The 12,117-nt window shown below is 45.6% G+C and overlaps 1 protein-coding gene across 1 annotated transcript in view; it reads right to left on the minus strand.

Moving 5' to 3' along the window:
• The window catches only part of HELB (DNA helicase B), a 785,178-nt gene that overhangs the window by 262,368 nt on the left and 510,693 nt on the right, over window positions 1-12,117 (minus strand). Inside the window, exon 8 of the mRNA XM_069629731.1 lies at window positions 10,917-11,001. Coding sequence (XP_069485832.1) covers window positions 10,917-11,001 — 85 coding nt within the window. The remainder of the gene's footprint in view (window positions 1-10,916; window positions 11,002-12,117) is intronic.

Genomic DNA, 12,117 nt, shown 5'->3' on the forward strand with positions numbered 1-12,117 from the left:
CTGCTAACGTTCTTTAGATTGGATGTTCCTCTAAAGTATTCCACATCTTTGACATGTAATGTCCACAGCTGTGCACTTCAGAAACTTTTTCGGCAGAGGGCATCCTGCATTGATGACATCGGGTCGATGTCCCTCGGAAGCCTCCATCGAGGGCGACGTCAGCAGATGTTATAAATAGGAAGCACGGTGCCCGTAGCCTCAGTTTATGTTTTTTCCTCCACAACGTGTGACATGCACATATCCAATGCCTGCTTGACTGTACACAGCTTTGAGGGAATGCAAGCTGCAATAGCATAGGAAATTCTTCAGATAGGCAGGCTGGAAGGACGATGTGGAATACGTTGGAGGAACATCCAGTCGAAATAATGTGACCAGTTGGTAAGTAACTTGTTCTTCGAATGGATTGTGTCCTCCAACGTATTCCACATCTTTGACAGACTCGCAAAGCAGTACCAGAAAATGGAGGAGGGAAAAGAATTTAGAATACCCAATCAGATGGCAGAATAAAGAAACGCCTTACCAAAGGCTATATCTTGACCATGGATCGTATCCAGGGAGTAATGTTTGACAAATGTGTGGATAGAAGCCCATTTGGCTGCGTCACAAATATTCCTAATAGGAACAACCCGCTTCAGGGCTGTGGAAGTAGCCATGCCCCTAGTGGAAAGAGCTCTCAACCCATCAGGAGGGTACTTGCCCGCCAATCGGTAACATTCAGTAATGGTAAGGATAATCCACCTGGACAAGGTCTGTTTGGTAACAGCCTGGCCCAATCGGTGTCCAGCATACCCCACAAAGAGTTGATCGTCCACTCGGACCCTGGACATCCTAGAAATATAAAAGCTTTGAGCTCTCCTAGGGTCCAACCTATGGAGTCGCTCCTTTTCCTTACCAGGATGAGGAGGAGGACAGAAAGACGGAAGAACCAGGTTCTGGCTCAAATGAAATTCAGACACTACCTCAGGTACCCACAGTACAACCCTATCCCTTGTGGAACACAGTAAAGGGCGGCTTAGATGAAAGTGCCTGCAATTCACCCACTCTGCGAGCGGATGTTAACCGCAACCAAGAATACCATCTTGAAAGACAACAGTCTCAAAGGACAAGAGTGCAAAGGTTCAAATGGAGCACCCATCAGGAATTTCAAGACGAAGTTCAGATCCCAAACCGCCACCTGGAACGTGGACAGCAGGAACACATTAGTGAGCCCTTTAAGAAATTGGGAAATCAAAGGAATCTTAAAATAAGAACATTTTTTAGACGAGTGTTTGAAGATGGACAGTGCCGCCAGGTAACCTTTAATGGTATCTACTTGAAGGCCCCTGTGGGCCAAAGAAAGCAAGAAAGATAGAACCATGGGCTGCAGAGTTTCGGATTCCTCCCTCACTTCCAGTCTTCACAGATACTCTATAGCCTTGGCGGGCTAATCAGAGATTTCCAGCCGAAGACAAAGGTATCCATCCAGGGCGGCAGAAGGAGGACCAAGAAAGGACAAGCACACTAAAAATGGCAAAAAAGAAAGAAGCCACAATTCTAGCAGAATGGTGACCCTTCTGGGCATTACTGCAGCTGTAATGACAGCCTGCGGGTAAAAATCACACAAAAGTCAGTAGAACACACCCTGCTACCACCTTAACAGTAAGCTTGTCACTGTAACAGAAATGTTACAGGAGCAGTAAGGTCCTTTATGCTTGGTGCCTTAGAGAACATGGAGGACTATTGCTTTGCCTCTTAGGAAAATGCCCTTGATGCTAAATGGTTTTCTAAACCGAAACCTTTTCAAGCAGAGGAGTCGAGCCTCCGATGGTTTTGAGAATTGGCCCCTCTGCTTTCAGGACTTGTACCTCCTGTGCCACTTGACTTTGTGCACTGAAACACCCACCAAATTACATCACAGCCCTGGCATTGTCTGAAGCTTTTCCGCTGAGGCAGAAATGGATGACGACAATTAGTGACCAGCAAGGAAGCCAGTGTAAAAGGAAATAAAGAAACATCCTCACAAAGACATCTAGCTCAGCAAGAGGGGTCATTTCTGGTCCAGTGCAGAAAAGGGACTGAGGTCTGGAAGCCATTGGATTTATAGGGAATGCAGGGCTTGCGCAGCAGGTGCAGTACATGTACACAGGCTCCCTCTGCTTTTCCTGGGGCTTTGAAAGAAATGTTCCAAAGTCAGTATCAAGGGTATGACTATACCAAGCATTTGGAGGATGCAGACGGGACACAGCAGTACACATGGCAATATGCGTATAGCAGGGTGACCCCCCCCCCCCCCACTGGTAGTTGTATAGGGTTAGAAACAAAAGGATAAAAGAAGACACTTGGATTTGGCAATGTCATTTCAAACACATTCTTTTTATGGTGGTCATCATTTCTGACACAGTTCGCCATTCTTAGGTTTTAAGATGTTGAGATTTAGGGCTGGGGGCTTCTTTTTCTGATTACTAGCATTGGGAGCTTTTCTACAAGGCTTCTTGGTGAGGGCTTGTGAAAACAAACCCCTAACGTATATAGAGGGTTTCCCAGCATGTTGGTACTAACTCTCCCAAGTGAATGGGCAGTCTTGCCTACACTCATCGGAGTGGCGGTACTAAGGTACAGGTAGCCAGCACACAATAAATGTAAGCCAAAAACAGTATACTTATTGAAAAATACGATCCAATAAAGTGAAGCACTAAGAAACCTAAACATAGGTACTGTATGCATAAAACAAAGCATCTAAAAGAGGAACACATTTAAGAACCGTAGCACATAATTATACAGGTTAGTGAAATGGGTAAGCTATTGTAGGAGCCTTAAACGTATCAGAAAGGTTTACAAAATCCAACAATTTCTTTAATGAATCACAGGTAACTTTTAAAATCAGAACAGTCACCCGAACATGGTGCATGCCATACATAAAGTTGTGTGCAGTACATTTTACTAGGGGAATAAAATCAATCAGCAGCACAGGACACAGTCTATAAGGAAGCTTGCAGGTTTAGTGTCACGTAAGCTAAGTATTACCAGCATTTCACAGGAACTACAGAGGAGGCAACCTTAAGTCAAGATAGGCTAGTGCACCCCACCAGAGCAGTTCCAGAACCTCTTGAGATTGCGGGCCACAAAGCCACACCTCTGACCCCTTAAGGTGAAAGGCGAAGAGCTGGAAAGGACTGAAACAGCAGCAGTGAGGAAACACAAGAGTAGGTCACAAGATGCTACAGTAAAGAGAAAGGGCTACAAGACAAGCAGCAGTACAGTCATACAAGGACGAACAGCAGCACCAGAGCTCCGAGCTACAGCAATGCCACTGTGGTTCTAGCCTAGGAGCACCCACTTCAGGTCCTGTAAGCTTCAGGGGAGCCCCAGGAGGCTTCAGTCACGGTGTTTTCAGTGATTCCTGCCAGATGGAATAAAAGGAAGAGCCGGAACCAGGACTCCAGTGCACAGAGGCAGAACTTCAGAAGTCAGCAGCCTATGCAGCCTTGAGGATCTTCAGGGACATCTCATCTCTTCACCACGTTACAGCACATTTCAAGGTAACAATCCCTAGAATGGTCATGAGGCTACCCGATTTATACACGTAAATGAGCCAGTGGGTTGAATTCAACGTAGCAATCCACAGCCGTTCATAATTTTGGCAACCACATAAATTGGGATGGCCAACCAAGCCCTATCTTTGCCTGCGCACACACAGAGGTTGGATTCAGGTGTCTGTCTTAGACTTTCACATCTAAACCAAACTCCATTCATATAGAGGTGCCTTCGTAAAATCTGCAAGAAACTCACACAGGCCGAATTGCTCAAATACCCGTTCCTCATGTACAGGTGACACAAAGAAAACGTCAGAATTGAAGGACTTTAATGTATTTGTGGTCACTTTCCTCGTGTTCAAGGAGAAAGCAGTACCTACATAGTAAAAATGCTGGTCAGACAAATACCAGATAGCATGCTTCACAGTGGTTTGCTTTTCAAACAAATCACAGCAAAGGTTGAGGATAGACACATTGAGAGCAAGGTGGTGCTTAAAGAAAAACATAAGGAATTCCAGCTTAAGGACCGTAGTTCAGTAAGTCCTACTCCCACCATTAGCTCACCACCTGGCATTCAAGTAAAGTCGATCAAAACCTTTGGGGTGGAGAGTACACAGAATTGTGTTTTTTGTGGCTGAGTGGACATTCCTTTATTTCTCTTGTCAGCATGTACCTCTCCCCCCTTGTAAAGTTCCACTGATTAGGGCTTGAGGGGTCCCTCGATCTAAGGCAAAGTTTCAAAGCTTGTATGATGTGATGCCAGATCTCTGTGGGCCAATGAACGACCAGTCACAGGACCCAGATGGTGTCTGCAGACTCTGCGACAGTGTCTGGAAGTGATAGGCGGCCTACCAGCTGGGCACCTCCTGGATTGGGAACTTCCTTGTTCCCACACTCCCTTGCTCTTTCAACAGTCTTCTGTTGTTTTACCTTCCTCTGTTTCCTCCTGGATGCCCTGCATTGATCAGGCCCTCCTTAGCTTCAAGCCCCTGCTTAACACCTTAATTCATTTCCTCTTTTATTGCCTCCTTCCTTCTCAGCAGACAGTTACTTTCCTTCAACTTTCTTCCCTTCCCCCTTGCATACCAAACTCCTGCTTGTTCTTCTCCAGCACCTGCTCTGCACCCTCAGTTTCCACTGTCTTCATCGTCCTCCAGCAACTTATTTTCTCGATCATTCTGCTCCTCTCTCATCAGATCGTTCCAATTTCCCCCTCACAGCATCTGTCCTCCTCTTCCTCATTGCTCTACTCTAATGCCTCCTTGCCGCCGCCACCACCACCGCCTCCTCAATCCATCTCCATCCGCTAAAATCGACACATAACATTCTTGGACTCTTTATAACTATGCAAGCCCACCATGTAGCCTGCGGTTGCCGAACCACACTCCGCTGTGCATCTCTCACTGATTTGAGTGCAAGGATTGGCTCTTTAAACTCAAACCTGTCGTCTCATCTGTTCTTGCTTGGCTTGCAATGATGTGCGTGGAGTCAGGGACCGAGCCTTCATAATGGTATTTCTGCATTATGCCCGTCATGCTGGCACTCGCGACTAGCTTGTCATAATTAACTCGGGGCGAGTACGAAATTGTATGCTCAGTGTATATGCAAAATTGAGTTGGCAAGCAACTTAGGACTAGCTAGCAGCCTGCAACTTGACATTTTTACCCCAGGTAGTATTTCTTTTCCAGGGGGTAAATCTCTGCTGAACCTCTGCCTCTGGGCCCCTATCGCCTACTCCAGGTGTTCCTTGTTCTGTGGTCACCTAGCAGAGTCTTTTCCAGCCTGGTCCCAGTGCCTCTTAGGGTCCACTGAATGGGTGGTTTTAGTAATGCTGGTGATTGAATGGGGACTCAAGGGGATCCTCAGTCGACCTTATTCGGGTCCCACACCAGGGTGCAGTTAGGGGCAACCAGCATAAATCTTGGGAGTTAGTCACGGTGGTGAAGCCAAAAGTAAAACAGACAGCTGTCAACATATTTAGTGCCAAGAAGCCACCCACCAGTCATGTTTTTCAGGAGGTCATAGAATAGAACATAACAACTAATCCAAGTCATTACATCAATGGTATTTGCTATGCATGTCTCGATGTATTTTTTTACTTTTACTCCTGTATATTGTAACTTTTGTACACACTTCTTGTTTTTACTCCTGTATTGTAACGTTTGTACATATATCCTGTTAACCAAAGCCTTGCATTTTCTGTAACTGCTGCACCCTGTTACGTTAGGGTCTGGTGGGCATTATAAATGAATAAACAAAACAAATACATCAATGCACTCTGTGAGGAACCCATGGTATCAAAAGCAAGACCACAACACAAAAGAGCAAGTTCAAGGGTGCTTATTAAACAGCTTCAAAAGGGTGGGAGACTGCCTACCTTGACCCAACGTAAATACTCCCTTCCCCACGATTTCACCTTGGGATAATATACACCAGAGTTAAGCAGCATAGTTGCTTTAAGGCACACTTTGGCTTACTGGAGTAGTTCAACAGTTCCTCCGATTTCCAGCTGTATCAAAATCAGGCTTCTCGCAAAGTTCAAGACAGGCTTTTCTCAATGTTCATTAAACCGGTTTCTCTCAATGTTCAAAAACAGGCTCTGGCCGGTAGAAAATAAATACTGCAAATGTCTGTCGCAAACAATCTTCTTTCGCTCAAAAAAATAAAAAGGTACTAAGGTCTGTTTCTCTTAACTCACTCGGGTTTCCCTTCCCCAAGCTTTCTTGTTGTCGAAGACTTTCAAAACGGCATAGATGTAACTTCCCCACTATGCCTGACCACGCTGACAATTACTCCATTTCTTGTGTAGCAAAGCTTTCTGGTACTTGTAGTTTTACAATTTTGAGCTCTTCTCGATCAGGCGCAAGCTCTTTCTTATTTTTACCTTGCACTTGAAAAGCTCCCCTCAACCGGGCGCAAGCTCTTTTGTCCTTTTTCACACTCTTACTTGAAAGCTCCCCTCGAACAGGCGCAAGCTATTTACATGGATAATGTATCACTGTCATCGCCCAAACTGAGGCCCACACAGAAGCATACGCACTGCTGTCCCTTGATGCCATCAAGGCGTTTGATTCGATATTTTGGTAGTGGCTAGTGGCAGTTCTAGAAGGGTTTGGCTTCGGCCCGGGGTTCATTAGGTGGATCAAAATACTATACACAAAACCCAGGGCCAGAGTAAAAACCGGGAAACATATCAGAGGTCTGGAACATATGCAGAGGCACCAGACAGGGATGTCCTCTCTCCCCCATGCTCTACGTACTAGGACTAGAACCTATTGCCATCTATCTTCGAAAGCAATTCTTTGATGCTGGGATCCGGCTGGGCAGTATTGACCACATTATCTCTCTCTATGCGGATGATGTACTATTATTCGTCAGGGACCCACACAACAATGTGCCCACGATGTTGGACGTCCTAGACAATTTTGCAAGGGTTTCAGGCATAAAATTCAGCAGGGCAAAATCCTGCCTCTTCCCTTTGGCAGGCCTTAAGGGAAAAGATGTAACGAAACTTCCCTCGGTGGGAATACAGTGGGAAAGAACCTCGTTCAAATACTTAGGGATACACATAATGCATTCCCCGGAGCAAATGCACGAGCACAACACTAAAGCCGCCCTTCCTGCCTTAAGAAAATCCATGACCTTCTGGGCGAAACTTCCCCTATCCATGATGGGCAGGGCCTCAATAATTAAAATGATTGTTCTTCCGAGATTCTTATATGGATTCCAAAACGTACATTTCCACATCAAAGCACCTTTCTTCCGCCTATTGGAAAGAATAGTGAGAGATTTCCTGTAAGGGGAAGGGAAGACGCAAGATAGCTCTCGCCACCTTGACATTACCAAACACCCAGGGGGCAATCCAACTCCCAAACTTTGAAAAATATTATCTGGCAGCACAGCTCAGCTTTATCACCAAGTGGCTAGCAGATGATGCCACATCTGAGACGCCACTCTTGCAGCCACTGATCCCCCCCCGTTGTATATGAGAGAACTTTCCTGGGCCCCCACCCACCTGATACGAGATGCTCCCTTCATGGCCACCCTAGGACGAAAAATTTGGCATAGGACCGAAACCCTCGCCCATGCTAAACACCAGTACTCCCCGAACATACCGCTGCTCTTGGACCTATGCAGATCCCCTGAGGACCTACAACACCTCAGACACTGGTAACAGAAAGGGATATACTCATGGGGGGAACCTATATACAGAGGGGGAGTTTAAAGAATTTGAAACGCTTCAGGAAGAAAATGCCGTCCACACAGGCGAGTTCCTGTGGTACCAAAGGATAAGATCTATGACACGAACCAGGTGGTCGACATGGCCAGAGGAACCAGAATCAAACCCCTTGATCACGCTACTGTACGAACTGGGAGAGGGAAGGAGGCCGGTGTCTCAGATCTATAGCCACCTAAGTGACACCCCCAACCCGCGCAGTGCTGAATTAAAAACCAGATGGGAAGCAGATATAGGCCGGGAATTGACAGACGTTGAATGGGAGAGGGCTCTGACATTTCCCAAAACAGTATCCAGATACCATAGATTTAGACAAATACAACTGAACCTCTTACATCGGACATACTTAACCCCATCCAGGCTGGCCAAATTTAATAAAACTCAGAGCTCCAAATGTACATGGTGTGAAATGGACAATGCAGACTTGCTTCATGTATTCTGGTTGTGTGCCAAGACACAGCTCCTGTGGACTTCCATACAACAGAAAAGTAAGTCTCTGGGGTTGACCAGATATGAATGGACTCCCGCGGAATGCCTCCTGGGCACATATCCCAGACCGGTGAAGCTAAAGCACCTTGCTAGATTAATGGACATCATGTGCATACTGGCTAAGAGGACAATTGCGATGTCCTGGAAGAAACCACCGGGACCTCAACAGAAAATCTGGCACAGAGAACTGAAACGGTGTGTGCTAGCGGAAACGAAGGCCTGGGAGGAGAGTGTGGCCAGATCTACAGACTCCTCGAGCATGACCTTGAATGCCTGGAAAGTACTCACAGACCCCTTGTTCTACCCCTCCGATGACAAGCCCCCATGAGCTGGGACAAAACCACTGAAGGCAGATCTATGGGCTAAATCGGATTCCCTGAGACCAACCAGTCATAACTACACGCGGTCCTTGCCAGCTGGAAACCCCCCTCCCCGGATGAACCAGACCCCCCCCCCCCCCCGGCGCCACCAAACAACACCGGCTTATCAGGAAACAAAACACATGGAGATAGTTAATGTTGTAATGTTAAGTTGTTATTGTTTAAGATGCAAAGCGCCTTATCCTTTGATTGCAGATGTGTTGGTTGCCTTGTGGTTGTACCAAATAACAAATGCCAATAAACAAATTTGAAAATAAATGGATACTGTATCACCGGTTCAGTTCTACTTTTACATTCAGAGACTTTCGACTGTGCCGTCTTCACTACAGCATGACCACTTTGATACAATATATCATCCTGTTGCTTTAAAGCAATATTCAATCTTATAAACACAGTTTCCGGTTTACATGCAATTGTACTTGATACTGTTTCTTTCACAGCAAACAACCAGGCTTTTATTCTACCATCTTGAATCACTCACCGGTTGTTGCCGTTCTTCAGTTTTCACTTTATTCGTGGAATTGTTAGGCTTTGTTGTTTAACAAACCTCCCTAAATTACATCTGTCGGTGGGAGGGAAGCAGGCTTCTCATCAAGGACTTCCAGAAGGACGCTCACCTCCCATTAGCTGCCACTTGGAAATGTGGGGCTCTCTCCTGGCCTTTTTGCAGCCTTCCCACAGCTTGCTTTCCAGGTTCCACTTTATCAAGTTTAGCATCTCAGTTAGCCCAGTTCCATCTTGCCTCCAGCCTCACTCTCCGAGGGCTTGAGATTAAGGTAGGGATCCTCTGCCAGACTCAGCCTTGCAGCCTCCCTCTTGGCTTCCCGACAGCAACTGCCTTCTCTTCCAGTGCAGCCTCCTTTTGTACACCTCCAAGGTGTTCATTGGTTGCAGGTGTTTTGTCAGGGTTGGATCTGCCTGACTTTGTCTCACTCTTTTAGTGGGACAACTTACTGTTAGGATGGAATAGTCTGTCTTCCATCTCTCAAATGGTTTCCCCTCAGTAATCCTCATACTCTCAGTCCCTCTATTCCTCGTCTCTGTCCTAGGGGAATGGGATTATGGAAATTGTGGTGCTCTACAAAAAAGGGATAAAGATGTTGTAGATTTTTGTCAGGAAAAGGGGTTTGAATGTAGGGTTGTTGAAAAGTGGGTTTCGAGGACAGAGGGTTAAAACCATGTTGAAATTGAGGGGTGGTCTTTGTTTTCCCTGATTGTTTCGCCTTCTTTTCGGTATGGGAAAAGGTTGGGATAGAATGGGACTTTGGTGACAATATCGCCTACAGAGGGAATGTCGGGTAGGAGTGTGTCAAAAGAAAGGGGATACCGCCCCGCACCCAAAGGCATTCCTTCTGCCGTCCCCAAGCACCACCTGCCCAGGTGATTTTCCCTCGCTTGTCCGCCCCCAGGGTTGGGATCCAAGCACGATGGCCCTTCCCTGACCACCTGAACAAAGGATCCCCAGGGCCTAGCCGTGAGAATACCTTCAGGTTTCTCACACCTTCCTTCACCTCCTTTTTCTGGCTTTCTTTATCCAAGGGGGTCCCACTCTCAAACAGACAAGAAGGGGGCGGGGTTGCATCCATTCTTTACCCCCCCCATCGCAATAAACACCTTGCTAACATCCCCCAACACAATTAACTTGTTCCAGCACTGCTTCCTCTTACATGGCATGCACAGGACATACGGCAGCTCTGGCCCTCCCCTCTACACATTCCTACCCGCCCCAACTACCTCCTCTTCATTTACTCCACCCCCTACAAACACCCTCCCCCACATCTCTGCAGCATATAACCTGGATGCAACACGACAACAGAAATCTCAGTCAGTAGAAAACAAGGGTTAAACCCAAAAAGCCAGCAAAAGGTTTAGGAAACTACTCAAGTTAGCAAATGTTGAGCCAAAAGGGGATTTCTAACTGAACATTTTGTTAATGGATTAGAATATACCTGTATTGTCTCAGATGACGCATACAACCACCCACACAAGGTGAAGCCAGGAAGAAGTACTGTGCTAAGCACCACTTTTCTTTGTGTCGTAGACTCCTGGTGTTGCTGAACATTTAACAGCTGAACATATTCTGATCCAGCTTCCGGTTCCAATTAAATCTATGTTCCATGCCTAGAGACTATCAAATTCCATAGAGGCACATCACAGATTTCCCAAATCAACCCACGTCTTGCTGCCAAGTCTTGGAGATGGCATTTGTGCACCCTGGCCACAAAAAGGTGCAATCAGATTATGATGCAAGCACATTGAGCTACACATCTTTTCTTTTATGGAATCAGCTCCATTTACCTTCTGAACGCAATGAACTGTGATGTCTTGTCATCTGTCAGACCTGGTCCCTTTTCAAGCAACAGCTTAACAGCAGTTTGTAGATCTGAGAATTGCAAAAGAAAGAAAATGAAGCATTTAAAAGGCACAGACTCAATATCAATATCAAATAGAAGAAAAAGCACTTGTTTGACACAAGGCCTCCTTTTCGCTTGTTTGCACGCATTACTACTTTTCCATAAGTGGGAGGTGGAAACCATCAATTTGATCTTCCAGAAACCACTTAGTGCAAGTGGGAGAAATTCAGTACACATATAGACATATAGTGATTTGGAAACCAAGACAACCAAGTCAAGACAACTCATGTTGGTAAAGCCAGACAATCAAAATTTCAAAAAAAGTTTGCAAAATAAAAAAAAGAAATCAGTAGTAACAAAGGTCAACAGCTTAAGGTGTTTAAGAAAAACACATATTCAGGCAAAAAGGCCCAGGTGTGCTGAAGGTGTTCCTGCAAAAGGAATGTGTTTGAGGTCACAAATTGATGCCACAAATTGCCCTACGAGAACAAAATAGAAAATCATTTCTCTCATTCATGAGGTGCAATTCGAATCAAAAACCTCAAGACATTTAGTCTTAAACTCACTGTTGTCAGTGTGGGCAATTTGGCACAAAGGGCATCACAACATCAGGGATGCTGCACTAATTAAAAGCATTACTACTCAAATAGAAGGGACTACAAGCTGCATAACATTTTATAATCTGCATTCCAAAGCCTGAGTTAGTCTTGATGTGTAAAGTGCAGGACAATCCAAAATATTCTTGGGTGTTGTGGGTCCCAGGCATCCTTTGGAAATGGCCCCTGAAAGCAATTGTGATTTACTTGCAATCCTTGTTCTCCATCATTGGTATCTTCACTGAACTCAGGCATTGACTATTGTTGGGGAGACCTTTCATTTTTATGACAAATCCCCTCTACCTGCGAGACCCCTGCATCACTTTTTGTTGGACTTCTGGACATTTTCCTTGTCCTCCTGAATAAGGAGTCTTTTTCCCCTCATTCATTCTATTTGCTCTGACATTAGAAACCCTGCTCATTGTAATTTTACTTTATGGAGTCATGCTTTCCTCCATACTTTTTAATAGCATCTGTAATTTACTTTTGCAGCACACAGCACCCTTTGTTCAGTGTTGTTGGGAGCCCTTTGGGCCCTCCTTTTTATAT

This window comes from Ambystoma mexicanum, chromosome 12, assembly GCF_040938575.1.
Source record: "Ambystoma mexicanum isolate Mex_15411 chromosome 12, UKY_AmexF1_1, whole genome shotgun sequence".
In the NCBI taxonomy this organism is placed as follows: Eukaryota; Metazoa; Chordata; class Amphibia; order Caudata; family Ambystomatidae; genus Ambystoma; species Ambystoma mexicanum.